At 42.5% G+C, this 18,082-nt stretch overlaps 1 protein-coding gene across 2 annotated transcripts; it reads left to right on the forward strand.

The window, feature by feature from the left end:
- Nucleotides 1-8,613: 8,613 nt before the first annotated feature.
- Nucleotides 8,614-17,647, forward strand: ddx19b (DEAD-box helicase 19b). Of its 2 annotated transcripts, none has more exons than XM_021570095.3 (12): nt 8,614-9,036; nt 9,616-9,655; nt 9,856-9,999; nt 10,602-10,737; nt 11,082-11,174; nt 11,559-11,661; nt 13,042-13,156; nt 13,348-13,525; nt 13,633-13,870; nt 14,188-14,350; nt 14,674-14,865; nt 15,112-17,647. In XM_021570095.3, exons 1-12 carry the CDS (start codon nt 8,980-8,982, stop codon nt 15,171-15,173), a joined length of 1,521 nt encoding a protein of 506 aa, XP_021425770.2. In that variant the 5' UTR covers nt 8,614-8,979; the 3' UTR covers nt 15,174-17,647. The 2 variants fall into 2 exon arrangements, with proteins under 2 accessions (XP_021425770.2, XP_090062555.1); XM_090206429.1 differs by having other exon boundaries at nt 8,786-9,036; nt 12,984-13,156.
- The last annotated feature ends 435 nt before the right edge of the window (nt 17,648-18,082 follow it).

The following is an 18,082-nucleotide window of genomic DNA, read 5'->3' on the forward strand; positions in this document are numbered from 1 at the left end:
TTCTGCAGCTTGCCTGCCTTTGCATGCTTGTCTCAACCAAGCACCCAAGCTAACTGGCTAAAGTTGGCTAGCTTGCTAGCTAGCTACTTCCAGACACAAATGAGAGAACACCTCACACTGACCATTTACCTCACCATAGCAGAGCTGGTTAGGCTGTTTACATTTATTATCTAGAGTGTTCTTGACTAACTAGCTAGCTCTTTTTTTGTGCCTATATTTACTGACCAGTTTATTCAGCCGGTATTTCCTGTTTGTAAATTCATCAGTTGTTCTGCACTCTGGCATGAGCGGAAATGAGGGGGAAAAGTCAGTCATTCACCCACTCCTCCAATGGCATGACATGACATCCTCCTAGCAGTTAGCTAGCTATCTAGCTATCGTTAGGCTCTGTGTTTTTAGCTTGCTACATAAATAGATATGCTAGTCAATTAGCCACGTTATGACTGACTTGTGATCATTGCCCCTCGCTAGTTTGATTGTATTGACATTCCCAGCTTTAGTTACATTTGTTTGTTTCTGTCCACAATATTGAGTCATTGAAACTGAACCAGTGCATCTTGAATGGAGGCAGTAAACAATGTACCAGGTCAGCTGTGATTTACAACCTGATAGCAGTGTGTTTTGGACTACCAAGAAATGTATTGTTGAATTATATGAATCATGCATTGAACTGCATCCATCTATTCTGCCAACAGTGCCTTAGTGTACGTCATGGAACGTTGAGTCAAATACAACCTATTTTTAAAACCTCTTATAAAGTTGGTTTGTAGCATAAACTGGGAATTTGTGACCGATATTATGATTGTCTGTTTGTTTCATATCTGCAAAGTAGTTGAAACAAAGTCAGTTCCACTTTAAACGTTATGTCACCTGTTACTTTATGTGCTAAACGTGAAACGTGTTTTTTTTGCAATGGGAAGTAATAGTTGTACATTTTGTTTGGGAAATGCTTCATGGTTGTGTTTTTGTAATCTGATGATTCTGATGGCTTATTATGTCAGAGTTTTATGGACTGTTTGTCCTTTAACATCATGCTGTGTGTGACTGCTGTCTCTCTGCAGACTGCTGTCTCTCTGCAGACTGCTGTCTCTCTGCGGCCCTATGCAGTGGTGCAGTGATGCCTGGAGAAGTGGGTATACTCTAGTTTTGCCAGAAAGTTCCCAAACGGTGTCGCCACTGGCCCTTTGTGTTTTTACAAAAAGTGCTCTATCCTACATTAGTGCTCTATCCTACATTAGTGCTCTATTCTACATTAGTGCTCTATCCTACATTAGTGCTCTATCCTACATTTAGTGCTCTATCCTACATTAGTGCTCTATTCTACATTAGTGCTCTATCCTACATTAGTGCTCTATCCTACATTAGTGCTCTATCCTACATTAGTGCTCTATCCTACATTTTGTGCTCTATCCTACAGTAGTGTGCTGTTATTACGGTTGCTGTCCTTTCAGCATCATCAACCTGTCACACACTGAAGGCCTATAGGTTCACCACTGAAGGCCTATAGGTTCACCACTGAAGGCCTATAGGTTCACCACTGAAGGCCTATAGGTTCACCACTGAAGGTCTATAGGGTCACCACTGTCACACACTGAAGGCCTATAGATTCACCACTGTCACACACTGAAGGCCTATAGGTTCACCACTGTCACACACTGAAGGCCTATAGATTCACCACTGTCACACACTGAAGGCCTATAGATTCACCACTGTCACACACTGAAGGCCTATAGATTCACCACTGTCACACACTGAAGGCCTATAGATTCACCACTGTCACACACTGAAGGCCTATAGATTCACCACTGTCACACACTGAAGGCCTATAGGTTCACCACTGTCACACACTGAAGGCCTATAGATTCACCACTGTCACACACTGAAGGCCTATAGGTTCACCACTGTCACACACTGAAGGCCTATAGATTCACCACTGTCACACACTGAAGGCCTATAGGTTCACCACTGTCACACACTGAAGGCCTATAGGTTCACCACTGTCACACACTGAAGGCCTATAGATTCACCACTGTCACACACTGAAGGTCTATAGGTTCACCACTGTCACACACTGAAGGCCTATAGATTCACCACTGTCACACACTGAAGGCCTATAGGTTCACCACTGTCACACACTGAAGGCCTATAGGTTCACCACTGTCACACACTGAAGGCCTATAGATTCACCACTGTCACACACTGAAGGTCTATAGGTTCACCACTGTCACACACTGAAGGTCTATAGGTTCACCACTGAAGGTCTATTAGTTCACCACTGAAGGTCTATAGGTTCACCACTGAAGGTCTATTAGTTCACCACTGAAGGTCTATAGGTTCACCACTGAAGGTCTATAGGTTCACCACTGAAGGTCTATTAGTTCACCACTGAAGGTCTATAGGTTCACCACTGAAGGTCTATAGGTTCACCACTGAAGGTCTATTAGTTCACCACTGAAGGTCTATAGGTTCACCACTGAAGGTCTATAGGTTCACCACTGAAGGTCTATTAGTTCACCACTGAAGGTCTATAGGTTCACCACTGAAGGTCTATAGGTTCAACACTGTAATAACATGTCTATAATAGATATAAAGGCTGTTAAGATATTGTCACCAGTGGTGTAAAGTACTTAAGTAAAAATACTTGAAAGTACTACTACTATGAGTACTTCACTTTACTATGTATATTTCTGACTTTTACTTCACTACATTCCCCCCCAAAATAATGAACTTTTTACTCCATACATTTTCCCTGGCACCCAAAAGTACTCATTACATTTTGAATGCTTAGCAGGACAAAAGAAAAAGTCATATTCATGCCATTATCTAGAGAACATCCCTGGTCATCCCTACTGCCTCTGACTCACTAAACATACATGCTTCATTTGTAAAATATGTCTGAGTGTTGGAGGATGCCCCTGGCTATCCATAAATTCTAAAAACAAGAAAATGGTGCTGTCTGGCTTTTTTAATATAAGGAATTTTAAATTATTTATACTTTTACTTTTGATACTTAAGTATATTTTAGCAATTACATTTACTTTTGATACTTAAGTACATTTAAAACCAAATACTTTTATACTTTTACTGAAGTAGTATTTTACTGGGTGACTTTCACTTTTACTTGAGTCATTTTCTATTAATGTATCTTTACATTTAATCAAGTATAACAATATGGTACTTTTTCCACCACAGAATGTTCCCAGAAAGGAGTGTCTATATTTGGCCTGGAGAAGCAGTTTTATGCTGCTGACCGAATGGATGCTGATAATTGTGAGTTCTTTTACTCCGCTGGTCTCGGGAAGAACTTATGAGTACTCACTGTCCGAGACGAGTCAAGAACGAGTACAAATGTATCAGACACCGAGACACTAAATCTGTGAAAGAAAGGGACCTAGTCAGTTGTACAACTGAATGCATTCAACAGAAATGTGTCTTCCTCATTTAACCCAACCCCTCTGAATCAGAGAGGTGCAGGGGGCTGCCTTAATCCACATCCCCATCATCGGCGCCCGGGGAACAGTGGGTTAACTGACTTCCTCGGGAGCAGAATGACAGCCTTTCGGGTTACTGGCCCTACCCACCAGGCTTCCTGACGCTCCAGGTAGGTAGCCTGGTCTCGCGACCTACAACACTGGCCAGGCATGTTGGTTTGTGTCAAGAATGGCAACACTGCTGGATTTTACACTCTCAACAGTTTTCCGTGTGTATCAAGAATGGTCCACCACCCAAAGGACATCCAGCCAACTTGACACAACTGTGGAAAGCATTGGAGTCAACACCCCTGTGGAACACTTACGACACATTGTAGAGTCCATGCCCCAACTACTTTAGGTGGTCTTAATGTTTTGTATACTCAGTATAGATGATGTGGTGCACTGGCAAAATATAAATGCACACACGCGCACACACGCACACACACACACACACACACACACACACACACACACACACACACACACACACACACACACACACACAGTCTACTCCCATTATCCATTCCAGACAACATCTACGGTCTTCTTATCTGTGCTCAATGCGTTCCATAGAGTCTCATTGGTGTGATAACAGGTAGCCCTTGTTCTTTGCCTCCTCCTAAAATTCTCGGGGGAACTGAAACCTTAATTTTACACTTTTGGTTGCCATGGATACCTCATCCAGCGCAGCCGCAGTTTGGCAACAATAAACTCAGACTCCCTTTTAAGCCAAATGTATCTCCAAACTAAACGACCCAGACCCCCCTGCCTCTCCTCCTCTTCCTATAACTCAACATACACTGATGATCACCATCAACACTGATCAATATAGTCTTCTAATCTCTTACTGTCTCCCTCTCCTCTCGCTTTCTCCCTCTCTCTGTCTCTCTCCCTCTCTCTGTCTCTCTCTCTCTGTCTCGCTCTCTCTCTCCTCTCTCTCTCTCTCTCTCCTCTCTCTCTCTCTCTCTCCTCTCTCTCGCTGTCTCTCCTCTCTCTCACTCTCTCTGTCTCTCCCTCTCTCTCTCACCTCTTACTGTCTCCCTCTCCTCTCGCTTTCTCCCTCTCTCTGTCTCTCTCCTCTCTCTCGCTGTCTCTCCTCTCTCTCACTCTCTCTGTCTCTCTCCTCTCTTTTTCTCCCTCTCTCTGTCTCTCTCACTCCTCTCTCTTTCTCCCTCTCCTCTCTCTGTCTCTCTCTCTCACTCTCTCTGTCTCTCTCCTCTCTTTTTCTCCCTCTCTCTGTCTCTCTCTCACTCCTCTCTCTTTCTCCCTCTCCTCTCTCTCTCCCTCTCTCTCACCTCTTTCTTTCTCCCTCTCCTCTCTCTGTCTCTCTCTCTCACTCAATTCAATTCAATTCAATTCAAGGGCTTTATTGGCATGGGAAACATGTGTTAACATTGCCAAAGCAAGTGAGGTAGACAACATACAAAGTGAAAATATAAAGTGAAAAACAACAAAAATTAACAGTAAACATTACACATACAGAGGTTTCAAAACAGTAAAGACATTACAAATGTCATATTATATATATATATACAGTGTTTTAACAATGTACAAATGGTTAAAGGACACAAGATAAAATAAATAAGCATAAATATGGGTTGTATTTACAATGGTGTGTGTTCTTCACTGGTTGCCCTTTTCTCGTGGCAACAGGTCACAAATCTTGCTGCTGTGATGGCACACTGTGGAATTTCACCCAGTAGATATGGGAGTTTTTCAAATTTGGATTTGTTTTCGAATTCTTTGTGGATCTGTGTAATCTGAGGGAAATATGTCTCTCTAATATGGTCATACATTGGGCAGGAGGTTAGGAAGTGCAGCTCAGTTTCCACCTCATTTTGTGGGCAGTGAGCACATAGCCTGTCTTCTCTTGAGAGCCATGTCTGCCTACGGCGGCCTTTCTCAATAGCAAGGCTATGCTCACTGAGTCTGTACATAGTCAAAGCTTTCCTTAATTTTGGGTCAGTCACAGTGGTCAGGTATTCTGCCGCTGTGTACTCTCTGTTTAGGGCCAAATAGCATTCTAGTTTGCTCTGTTTTTTTGTTAATTCTTTCCAATGTGTCAAGTAATTATCTTTTTGTTTTCTCATGATTTGGTTGGGTCTAATTGTGCTGTTGTCCTGGGGCTCTGTAGGGTGTGTTTGTGTTTGTGAACAGAGCCCCAGGACCAGCTTGCTTAGGGGACTCTTCTCCAGGTTCATCTCTCTGTAGGTGATGGCTTTGTTATGGAAGGTTTGTGAATCACTTCCTTTTAGGTGGTTGTAGAATTTAACGGCTCTTTTCTGGATTTTGATAATTAGTGGGTATCGGCCTAATTCTGCTCTGCATGCATTATTTGGTGTTCTACGTTGTACACGGAGGATATTTTTGCAGAATTCTGCGTGCAGAGTCTCAATTTGGTGTTTGTCCCATTTTGTGAAGTCTTGGTTGGTGAGCGGACCCCAGACCTCACAACCATAAAGGGCAATGGGCTCTATGACTGATTCAAGTATTTTTAGCCAAATCCTAATTGGTATGTTGAAATTTATGTTTCTTTTGATGGCATAGAATGCCCTTCTTGCCTTGTCTCTCAGATCGTTCACAGCTTTGTGGAAGTTACCTGTGGCGCTGATGTTTAGGCCAAGGTATGTATAGTTTTTTGTGTGCTCTAGGGCAACAGTGTCTAGATTGAATTTGTATTTGTGGTCCTGGTGACTGGACCTTTTTTGGAACACCATTATTTTGGTCTTACTGAGATTTACTGTCAGGGCCCAGGTCTGACAGAATCTGTGCATAAGATCTAGGTGCTGCTGTAGGCCCTCCTTGGTTGGTGACAGAAGCACCAGATCATCGGCAAACAGCAGACATTTGACTTCGGATTCTAGCAGGGGGAGGCCGGGTGCTGCAGACTTTTCTAGTGCCCGCGCCAATTCGTTGATATATATGTTGAAGAGGGTGGGGCTTAAACTGCATCCCTGTCTAACCCCACGACCCTGTGTGAAGAAATGTGTGTGTTTTTTGCCAATTTTAACCGCACACTTGTTGTTTGTGTACATGGATTTTATAATGTCGTATGTTTTACCCCCAACACCACTTTCCATCAGTTTGTATAGCAGACCCTCATGCCAGATTGAGTCGAAGGCTTTTTTGAAATCAACAAAGCATGAGAAGACTTTGCCTTTGTTTTGGTTTGTTTGGTTGTCAATTAGGGTGTGCAGGGTGAATACATGGTCTGTTGTACGGTAATTTGGTAAAAAGCCAATTTGACATTTGCTCAGTACATTGTTTTCATTGAGGAAATGTACGAGTCTGCTGTTAATAATAATGCAGAGGATTTTCCCAAGGTTACTGTTGACACATATTCCACGGTAGTTATTGGGGTCAAATTTGTCTCCACTTTTGTGGATTGGGGTGATCAGTCCTTGGTTCCAAATATTGGGGAAGATGCCAGAGCTAAGTATGATGTTAAAGAGTTTTAGTATAGCCAATTGGAATTTGTTGTCTGTATATTTGATCATTTCATTGAGGATACCATCAACACCACAGGCCTTTTTGGGTTGGAGGGTTTTTATTTTGTCCTGTAACTCATTCAATGTAATTGGATAATCCAGTGGGTTCTGGTAGTCTTTAATAGATGATTCTAAGATCTGTATTTGATCATGTATATGTTTTTGCTCTTTATTCTTTGTTATAGAGCCAAAAAGATTGGAGAAGTGGTTTACCCATACATCTCCATTTTGGATAGATAATTCTTCTTGTTGTTGTTTGTTTAGTGTTTTCCAATTTTCCCAGAAGTGGTTAGAGTCTATGGATTCTTCAATTGCATTGAGCTGATTTCTGACATGCTGTTCCTTCTTTTTCCGTAGTGTATTTCTGTATTGTTTTAGTGATTCACCATAGTGAAGGCGTAGACTCAGGTTTTCCGGGTCTCTATGTTTTTGGTTGGACAGGTTTCTCAATTTCTTTCTTAGATTTTTGCATTCTTCATCAAACCATTTGTCATTATTGTTAATTTTCTTCGGTTTTCTATTTGAGATTTTTAGATTTGATAGGGAAGCTGAGAGGTCAAATATACTGTTAAGATTTTCTACTGCCAAGTTTACACCTTCACTATTACAGCGGAACGTTTTACCCAGGAAATTGTCTAAAAGGGATTGAATTTGTTGTTGCCTAATTGTTTTTTGGTAGGTTTCCAAACTGCATTCCTTCCATCTATAGCATTTCTTAATGTTACTCAGTTCCTTTGGCTTTGATGCCTCATGATTGATTATTGCTCTGTTCAAGTAGACTGTGATTTTGCTGTGGTCTGATAGGGGTGTCAGTGGACTGGCTGTGAACGCTCTGAGAGACTCTGGGTTGAGGTCAGTGATAAAGTAGTCTACAGTACTACTGCCAAGAGATGAGCTATAGGTGTACCTACCATAGGAGTCCCCTCGAAGCCTACCGTTGACTATGTACATACCCAGCGTGCGACAGAGCTGCAGGAGTTGTGACCCGTTTTTGTTGGTTATGTTGTCATAGTTGTGCCTAGGGGGGCATATGTGGGAGGGAATGCTGTCACCTCCAGGCAGGTGTTTGTCCCCCTGTGTGCTTAGGGTGTCAGGTTCTTGTCCGGTTCTGGCATTTAGGTCGCCACAGACTAGTACATGTCCCTGGGCCTGGAAATGATTGATTTCCCCCTCACTCTCTCTGTCTCTCTTTCTCCCTCTCCCTGTCTCTCTTTCTCCCTCTCCCTGTCTCTCTCTCTCCATCCATCCATCCATCCATCCCAGCGGAACTAGACCAAGCAAAGGTGTGAAATCAATTCGCCATGTAATGAAGCAGCAGCAGTAGCATCAGTGAAGACAGGCTTCAGAGAGGTGACCTCTGGGTCTCTGTAGGTTTAATGGACGCTGAATCTGATCAATAGATAGACAGTCAGTCCGTCCCTTGGAAATATCGGGTTGTATTACCTCGGTATAGGTATGGATTCATACTGGTGTAGACTTTACTGCAAGTGGTCACAAACTGTTCCCTAAAATGTCTTAAATGCAACCCGTATTTCAGTTATGAATACAGAATGTGTAAGGCACCATCTAGAGGCTGCGTAAAGTACTAAATACACATTGTGAGAAACTGATATTTTACCGCAAATAAATTATTTTATCCATCTGCAATACTCAGGGAGAACATGTGCGAACCCTAGCGGAACAACAATAATTTCATCCATGCAGGCTATTTTTTGTATTAAATGCACTATACAGAATTAGCTAAACCAATACGGTAACGTTATATTTGAATGCACTTTTGTTGTGCCATTCGGGAGGAACTGTTTTGCTCTTGTCTCAATTTCTACACCCGGACATTTTTACGGACGCACTGGTGAACTCCAAGCCTATTTCTTCACGCCATTGTAATATTAGTTTATTTTCAGACTTTGGAAACACTTTGTTGGGGTTCCTAGCTCAGTTATCAGGTTGGTGTTGAAGCTACTGGGAACCAGGTGGTGTGATAAGAGAACGAGACTGACCTAATAACAGCGGACATCATGTCAACCGACTCCTGGGCCCAGGCTGTGGACGAGCAAGAAGCCGCGGCGGAATCGGTAACGTTAAGCGCCAGCCGAACTGCTCTTTGGCGAAGTGTTTTGTCGGGTCATTGGGCCTATGCTTCGGCTGGTTAACGTTAACTATGGATTCTGTTCAAAAATAGCAAATTACATTAATTAACTAGTTAAATAGTTGACCGATATTGCAATCAATCCACAGTACATGCATGACCCCCTCGACCGTAATATCGTTCACATCATAATCACTACTGTAACTAGCTAGTTTGGCTAACGTCAGCTAGCTAATTAACTAGTCAAGTTATCAAACGTTAGTTAACGTTACTTTGCTAACTTGGCTAGCCAGATCAGCTAACTATTAAAAGTTTTCATTGCATTGTTTTTATTGCATTGTATGCACGTTCTCTGTTACATACAATTATTTATTGTTAGCTTTAACCCGATTTAATGTATTTCTTGTCACGACTTAGGACGTGGTAAAGAAATGGCATCTGTCCAGGGAGGAAGATCCTAACATGTTCACCCACTCCAATTTGTGCAGCACATGCCTTGAAATGACCCGTTTAAAAACATTCCTGGACATCCTAAAACCATATTATGCTTGTTTATATTTCCTAGATTGGTAGCCTACAAATCAAAGACAAGCCTGAGGAAAATGGTAAGAGAAGTTATCCCATGTTGCCTATTTTATAAACAGGCTATGTGGTTTAGCATAACACATGATCTGAAGGATTACAACTTACATTTGTGAATCAATTCTTGTTAACTAGTTTGGGTGAAAACAAAATGTTTAATTGAAAAAAGTGTCAACTTGTTCTGAGATACCACAGGCTAACAAATACCATATGGTACCCTCAGGTACTGCCAGCGCTGCATTGGCGACGACAGCGACGACAACAACAACAACAACGACGTCGACAAACACAGCAGCCGCCAGCGCTACAACGCCTGCAAAGACAGGAGGAGGAGAGGGAGACAAAACAGGGGAGGAGGATGATAAAGGTGTTTACTATCAGGCAAACAACACAACATGGGATGACAGCAGTGATGGAGACAGTACAAAATTGTCTGTCTTGAGTAAAAGTAAAGATATCTTAATAGTAAATGACTCAAGTGAAAGTAACCCAGTAAAATACTACTTGAGTAAAAGTCAAAGTATTTGGTTTTGAAATATACTTAAGTATCAAAAGTAAATCGAATTGATCTAATATACTTAAGCATTACATAGAGCCATGACTACATAGAACTCTATTCCACATCAATTAACTGACGCAAGCAGTAAAATTAGATTTTAAAAAAACACTTTATGGAACAGCGGGGACTGTGAAGCAACACAAACATTGGCACAGATGCATGCATGCATACACACACACACACACACACACACGATAGCATACGCACTATACATACACATGGATTTAGTACTATATGTGGTAGTGGTGGAGTAGGGGCCTGAGGGTGCACACTGTGTTGTGAAATCTGTGAATGTATTGTAATGTTTTAAAATTGTAATAAACTGCCTTAATTTTGCTGGACCCCAGGAAGAATAGCTGCTGCTTTGGCCAATGGGGATCCATAATAAATACTAATGTAACTGTTTTCAGATGACAAGGCGGCACAGTCGTTATTGAATAAGTTGATACGCAGTAATCTAGTGAACACAACCAATCAAGTAGAAGTTCTACAGAGGGATCCCAACTCTCCACTTTACTCTGTCAAATCCTTCGAGGAACTACGGCTGTAAGTTCTATGTCCTGTCTATGTCCTGTCTATGTCCTGTCTATGTCCTGTCTATGTCCTGTCTATGTCCTGTCTATGTCCTGTCTATGTCCTGTCTATGTCCTGTCTATGAGCTGTCTATGAGCTGTCTATGAGCTGTCTATGAGCTGTCTATGAGCTGTTAAGAGTGCCCAAGGTGGTATGAATGTTGTTGAACTAAAATGACAAGTTTTGAACAGAATCTGTTTTGCTGTTGGCACATGTAATGTGCTCTGGGCCCCTGGCTTTGTGTCCATATCTTTTCTTTTGTTTTGAATTTAAAAAATGTCCCCTTAATACTCCTGTTTCCCTCCCTGTCCCCACAGTAAACCTCAGCTGCTCCAGGGAGTGTACGCCATGGGCTTCAACCGGCCCTCCAAAATCCAAGAGAACGCATTACCCATGATGCTCGCTGAACCGTGAGTTTACAGAGAGCTTCAGTCAATCGCTCAGTTCAGACACTTCCAGATGCCTGATACCTCTTCGTCAGTCACACACATCTCTCAGCTTTTTGTATCAAGTTAATATTAATTCCCTGAATCCCAAACTAGTTGACAGACTAGAGATGATTAGTTTTGTTTGGACAGAAGGCCTATAGACCTAAGATATGCTGTGTAGAGTCTACCTCTCTGTAATACCCAACATCCTCTCTGTCTGGTCTTGCTCTTCTCCATTTAAACTGATATCAAACTGTTCCATTGATCTGATTGGCCATTAAACAGTTTTACCAGAACAATCATCAAGCTTGGTCTTTCCTGTCTCCTTCTCTCTGTTGATCTGACCCGTGCTCTCATGGCTACCAGCCCACAGAACCTGATAGCCCAGTCTCAGTCAGGGACAGGGAAGACTGCTGCCTTTGTCCTGGCCATGCTCAGTCATGTTGATCCCAACAACAAGTTCCCACAGGTGAGTTGAGCCCTGACCCTTGGCCTCTCAGGGTCAATTTCATTAGGGTACACTGTCTGCGTGCTTGTTTTTTTTGTACCAGGTCCAGGTAGGACCTTTACATGTTTTGTGCTTAATGGCATGTTTAAGTAATCAGCTGGTGAGATGGTATGTAACATCTTCCTCTCTCCTCTCCCAGGCTCTGTCTCTCCTACCTATGAGCTATATAACACCTTCCTCTCTCCTCTCCCAGGCTCTGTCTCTCCTACCTATGAGCTATATAACACCTTCCTCTCTCCTCTCCCAGGCTCTGTCTCTCCTACCTATGAGCTATATAACACCTTCCTCTCGCTCCTCTCCCAGGCTCTGTCTCTCCTACCTATGAGCTATATAACACCTTCCTCTCGCTCCTCTCCCAGGCTCTGTCTCTCCTACCTATGAGCAATATAACACCTTCCTCTCGCTCCTAGCCCAGGCTCTGTCTCTCCTACCTATGAGCAATATAACACCTTCCTCTCGCTCCTAGCCCAGGCTCTGTCTCTCCTACCTATGAGCTATATAACACCTTCCTCTGTCTCTTCTCTCCTCTCCCAGGCTCTCTCTCCTACCTATGAGCTATATAACACCTTCCTCTCGCTCCTCTCCCAGGCTCTGTCTCTCCTACCTATGAGCAATATAACACCTTCCTCTCGCTCCTTTCCCAGGCTCTGTCTCTCCTACCTATGAGCTATATAACACCTTCCTCTGTCTCTTCTCTCCTCTCCCAGGCTCTGTCTCTCCTACCTATGAGCAATATAACACCTTCCTCTCGCTCCTAGCCCAGGCTCTGTCTCTCCTACCTATGAGCAATATAACACCTTCCTCTCGCTCCTAGCCCAGGCTCTGTCTCTCCTACCTATGAGCTATATAACACCTTCCTCTGTCTCTTCTCTCCTCTCCCAGGCTCTCTCTCCTACCTATGAGCTATATAACACCTTCCTCTCGCTCCTCTCCCAGGCTCTGTCTCTCCTACCTATGAGCAATATAACACCTTCCTCTCGCTCCTCTCCCAGGCTCTGTCTCTCCTACCTATGAGCTATATAACACCTTCCTCTCTCTCTCTCCTCTCCCAGGCTCTGTCTCTCCTACCTATGAGCTATATAATACCTTCCTCTCTCTCTCCTCTCCCAGGCTCTGTCTCTCCTACCTATGAGCTATATAACACCATCCTCTCTCTCCTCTCCTCTCCCAGGCTCTCTGTGTCTCCTACCTATGAGCTATATAACACCTTCCTCTCTCCTCTCCCAGGCTCTCTGTGTCTCCTACCTATGAGCTATATAACACCTTCCTCTCTCCTCTCCTAGGCTCTCTGTGTGTCTCCTACCTATGAGCTATATAACACCTTCCTCTCTCCTCTCCCAGGCTCTCTGTGTGTCTCCTACCTATGAGCTGGCCCTGCAGACAGGAAAGGTCATTGAGCAGATGGGGAAGCATTACTCAGAGGTCAAACTAGTCTACGCCATCAGAGGAAACAAACGTAAGTCTACTACAGAGTCCTTTTTAAAAATCTCAACTGATTTGACTGGATTTCAAACAGAGTGTGAAACACGGGTATGACTGTTTTATCACAATGAGCTGACCAGGTTAATCATCCACCACAGTTGTTGTAACTGTGGTGAACAGGACAATGTGAAAAGGGGAATGTTCTCTCTCTTCTTCTCTCCCCAGTGCAGAGAGGTACCCAGCTCCAGGAGCAGGTTGTGATAGGGACGCCAGGCACCATGCTGGACTGGTGTCTGAAGTTCAAGTTCATCGACCCCAAGAAGATCAAAGTGTTTGTCCTGGACGAAGCTGACGTCATGATCGCTACACAGGGTCATCAGGACCAGAGTATACGCATTCAGAGGTACACACATTGACCCCTTAGTCTTCTCTCTCTCTCTATGTTTCAGGAAGTTGGCTAACAGTTCTAAAAACCCACCCACCACAATGACCCCCTTTTCTGCCTCTCAGGATGCTACCCAAACAGTGCCAGATGCTGCTGTTCTCTGCCACCTTTGAGGAGACGGTGTGGAACTTTGCCCAGCGCATCGTCCCAGACCCCAACATCATCAAGCTGAAACGGGAGGAGGAGACGCTGGACACCATCAAGCAGTACTACGTCCTCTGTGACAGCAAAGAGGAGAAGTTCGCGGCCCTCTGCAACATCTACGGAGCCATCACCATCGCTCAGGCCATGATCTTCTGTCATGTGAGTTATTCGCCGTCGTAAGTTGTTTGGTAAAGGGGATTTGTAGATCGGTGAGTGCACACTGTGTTACTTAGCCACAGATACGTGTTGAGGAAATGTTTAATTTCCAACTGTCAAGAGTTAAATCTGATAATGTTAATGGATGTAAACAGCGTGGCAAGATGAGAAGTTGTTACCATGTTGCCTGATACCTATTTAATCATCTCAGATCTACACTAGGAGCTACCGGGAGACGTTTCCAGTGGCTAGGGGGTGGATTGGGGATGTGGTGTTTCTCTCTGTGTACTTTATCCTTCTTGTCTCTCTTTCCCGCTCAGACCAGGAAAACGGCGGGGTGGTTGGCAGGTGAGCTGTCCCGGGAGGGCCACCAGGTGGCGCTGCTCAGTGGGGAGATGCAGGTGGAGCAGAGAGCTGCTGTCATCGACCGCTTCCGAGACGGAAAGGAGAAGGTCCTGGTCACCACCAACGTCTGTGCCAGAGGTAACCAATCAAACTATTGGTATTTTATTTAAAGGCCCAGTGTGTAGTGTTTCCACATGGTTTTGATCGTGTTTGTTAATGGTATACCTATTGATCCTTGGAGTTTCAAGTTAAGGAGAGGGTCCTTTTTTACCTCGTGATGCAGAAGTAACTGTTCAACTCTTCTTCACATGGACGTAGACTGATGACATTATATTAATACACTCGTCTTCATTGAATTATTTGTTCTTCACCTGGGTAATTATTGGATATGTTGTACACTCATTTTATGTTTGGTCTGTCCATCCACCTATTCTAATCTGACCATTTAACTCTCCCTCCAGGTATTGACGTGGAGCAGGTTTCCGTGGTGATAAACTTTGACCTGCCAGTGGACAGAGACGGTAACCCGGACAACGAGACGTACCTGCATCGGATTGGCCGCACGGGTCGTTTTGGGAAGCGGGGATTGGCCATCAACATGGTGGACAGCAGGTTCAGCATGAACGTCCTAAACAAGATCCAGGATCACTTCAGTAAGTCAGGATATCTGAATAAATGATTTAATAAAATTTGCTACCTGCCAAATGATTTTCAAGCTTTGAGGTCCGTTTTCCCGGACAAGGATCAAGCCTAGTATGGACTAGAAAAGCACTTTCCATGGAGATTCTTCTTTGGGCTTGCTTTTTTTGGTCCAGGACTAGGCTAAATCATGTCCGAAAAACCATCCCCAGCAGTGTGACAGTCTTAACGATGACCTCATCCTCACTAATCATCCACAGATAAGAAGATCGAGAAGCTGGACACTGACGATCTGGATGAGATAGAGAAAATCGCCGGCTGAAAAGAGTTCAGAACCACATGACTTCTCTAGTCCCCCTCCCCTCTTCCTGCTTCTCCCAGACCCCCCCCACCCCTCCCCTCGGACTGTTTATTATAGTGTCTTTCATTTTTAAAAATGTAGTGTTGGAGAGAAGAGCAAAGCCACAAACACAGCTATAATGTTTACATGTGGTTAAATGTCTCTCAGATATGTTTTTATAAGTCTCTGAAACATTCCCGTTTCACTCTTTGTACTTCTTAATGAATAAAGTTTATAATATTAGCTAACATTTTTCATTTGTATATGTGCATTGTAATGCTGTCATGGTGGTAGGCTTAGAGTGCAATGGCTTATGGAAAAACTTTTTAAATTATGCCAAATCAAATGTTACTACTGCCAGTATCTTCCTTGTTTATGGAATGGAAACAAGCCCTCTTATATAAAGATATTTTTGGTTAACCCAGTCCCTGAATGAAATCCCAAGGAGAGAATCCAGCATAATTAGGAAAATAAACTTCAGATTTTAGTTATCATTTGTGAATGTTTTGCAATGAATACAATAATTCTGATGTAGTACAAAGAGTGAAATAGATTTGTTTTCTGCGGTCTTTGTTTTTAAAAATCATAGTTACTTTGAGATGGTGATGGTTAGAGGTCAGGGGTTCATGCGAACTTGTATCAACCTTTCTGCGTGCCACTATAGTAGTGCAGTGTTCAAGTCACATGACATCCGATTTGTTCGTTTTCGGGATTTTCCCTCAAAATAGCAAAAGGGGATATGGAGAGAACGTAACTTTTGCTACATGTTTTGACCAATAAAGTACAGGTAAATGAAACTATATAAAAATGTGTAATTTAGACATTCAACCATGCATCATCTCAACCTCAAATGTTTTTTTTTGTGTTTTATTGATTAGAAAACGACACAGACCTCGATACATTTTTTCTTAAATCCTCTCGCAGTGGAACTGGTGTCATTGTTAGGTATGTTATCGTTCATATCTGATTGACCATGTACCTGGAGACTCACCTGTCAAGATGTTAGCTATTGGTCTGAGGTTTATTAACCCACACAGATGTCCCCATCTCAGAATCTGGAGGGAGAAGTTTGACTTTCTGCTCACACCTTTGTGTTTTAATTGAAAACTCCACCCAAAAAATGTATATTTTGCTATTTGTTTCATTAGTCCATTGATAATGTAGTCCCAAAATATGTCAGCAATGAAGTTTTCAAGGTGTACTTAAATAATACAGCCGGTGTGAACCATTTGTCATCATACCGGCTCTATGTATTTGGATATGTATACAGCAACTTGATTGCTGACATGCTAAATGTTTTAGGACTACATCAATAATGAAAGAGACACCAAAATGGAGGCTGCTTTAATAGACATTTAGTAAAATGTCATTAACTCATTACGATTGTGTGGAGCTGCAAAAAAAAATACTGGAAAAAAACAACCTCGAGATTGAATTACCCAGCAATGCCTTGCTCAAGTGCATTTTCTGTAAAAAAAAAAAATAATATTGATATTTATTTTCAACGATATTATTGGCTCAATATTCTGAGTTATGACTTGAAATGTCATATTTGACATATGCCCACCTCACCCTGAGTGTAGAACGTGTGATTTGAAGCGAAATGCTTATGTGACTAAAGATGCCTATAAGACTCAGGCACAGATTCAGCCTTAAACCTGGACTTTAAAAGCATTTTCAATTGAGATTCTCCATTGAGTTTGTTTTATAGTCCAGCATTAGGCTTGATTTGTGTCTGAGAAACCACCCGTGTGTGTTTATTAAGTACTGAGATGCATGGACAACCGGACACAAATAAAAGCTAATATTTACAGTACTTGCTACATTAGGCCAAAGAAATCTGAATGAAAAGTGTGGCTGAATGATTGATTTATAGTCACCTAAAAGCATTCCTTACCAACTGAAATGTTTATACACCTACAGCTTCTCTGCATTATAGTGAATTAACATTAACGGGTGACTTTTCAAAACTACCTGTATTTGGAGAACTTTCAGAGGTGTCCTTGATATAATGACATAACTGTTTGATTTGAATGAGGCTGAAGTTCTGTTTGAGTCTATCCTCTACAGAACCTCACTTTCTACTGTTCTGTTAACTGTTCAGAATGGTTCAATGAACCAGTTAGCTAACTGTTTGTGGGACTTCTCTTAACAAGTCACAGGGAATATCTGAGTGTATGTTATTGAATGGGGAAAATGCAGCCAATTTTTGAGAATCACTGATGTTAAATTGAATAACATGTTTATTGTTCTCTTGGTCAGGGAAATGTGTATATATGCAGTTAGATTTGGACATTTGGTTGTTTACTTATGAGTTCTGAGTGCACTTTGTGGAGTTGGCCCACTATTTACCCGTCTGTACACAACACTCCTACCAAACTGTTGTTTTGGTCTGAACAAACAAACAAGTTACCAATTTCCCCAATTATTAATAAAAAGTTAAATCAAGATTTAAAGTTAGGGTTGGATGTTAGTGTGTCTTCTTCTACACTTTGGTGTGTGTGTGTCGTGGGCGTGTGTGTGTGTCGTGGGCGTGTGTGTGGATGAATGATGAGACTTTCCAGAAACATTTCTGGCATCAAAATGTGTCAAGGCGTTGTTATTTATTATTTTTTTTCTTCCCTTCTGGTCATATACAGAGAGATGATATGTATCCTACTGTAGTGGGCCCAGATCAGACTAGTGTCTGACTGTTGTAGATAGACACAACAAGCTCTAAGTACAGCTGATTGTGGGCGTTATCAGAGACGCAGCAGAGAGAACAAAACGGGCAGCCTCACAGCTTAACTTGACTTCCTGCTTGGACCCCAACCACAGTTGAGTGATTATGTGCAGTACCAGTCAAAAGTTTGGACACGCATTCAAGGGTTTTTCTTTATTTGGACTATTTT

Source organism: Oncorhynchus mykiss, chromosome 17 (assembly GCF_057628025.1).
Source record: "Oncorhynchus mykiss isolate SJ-2025 chromosome 17, ASM5762802v1, whole genome shotgun sequence".
NCBI lineage: Eukaryota > Metazoa > Chordata > Actinopteri > Salmoniformes > Salmonidae > Oncorhynchus > Oncorhynchus mykiss.

What these genes read in the sequence shown, in the direction of transcription:
- ddx19b (XM_021570095.3), top strand. Translation starts at nt 8,980, where the DNA reads ATGTCAACCGACTCCTGGGCCCAGGCTGTGGACGAGCAAGAAGCCGCG. An exon ending in CCCATGATGCTCGCTGAACC is followed by an intron (nt 11,175 to 11,558) that starts GTGAGTTTACAG and finishes CATGGCTACCAG; the next exon opens with CCCACAGAACCTGATAGCCC. An exon ending in CAGAGTATACGCATTCAGAG is followed by an intron (nt 13,526 to 13,632) that starts GTACACACATTG and finishes TCTGCCTCTCAG; the next exon opens with GATGCTACCCAAACAGTGCC.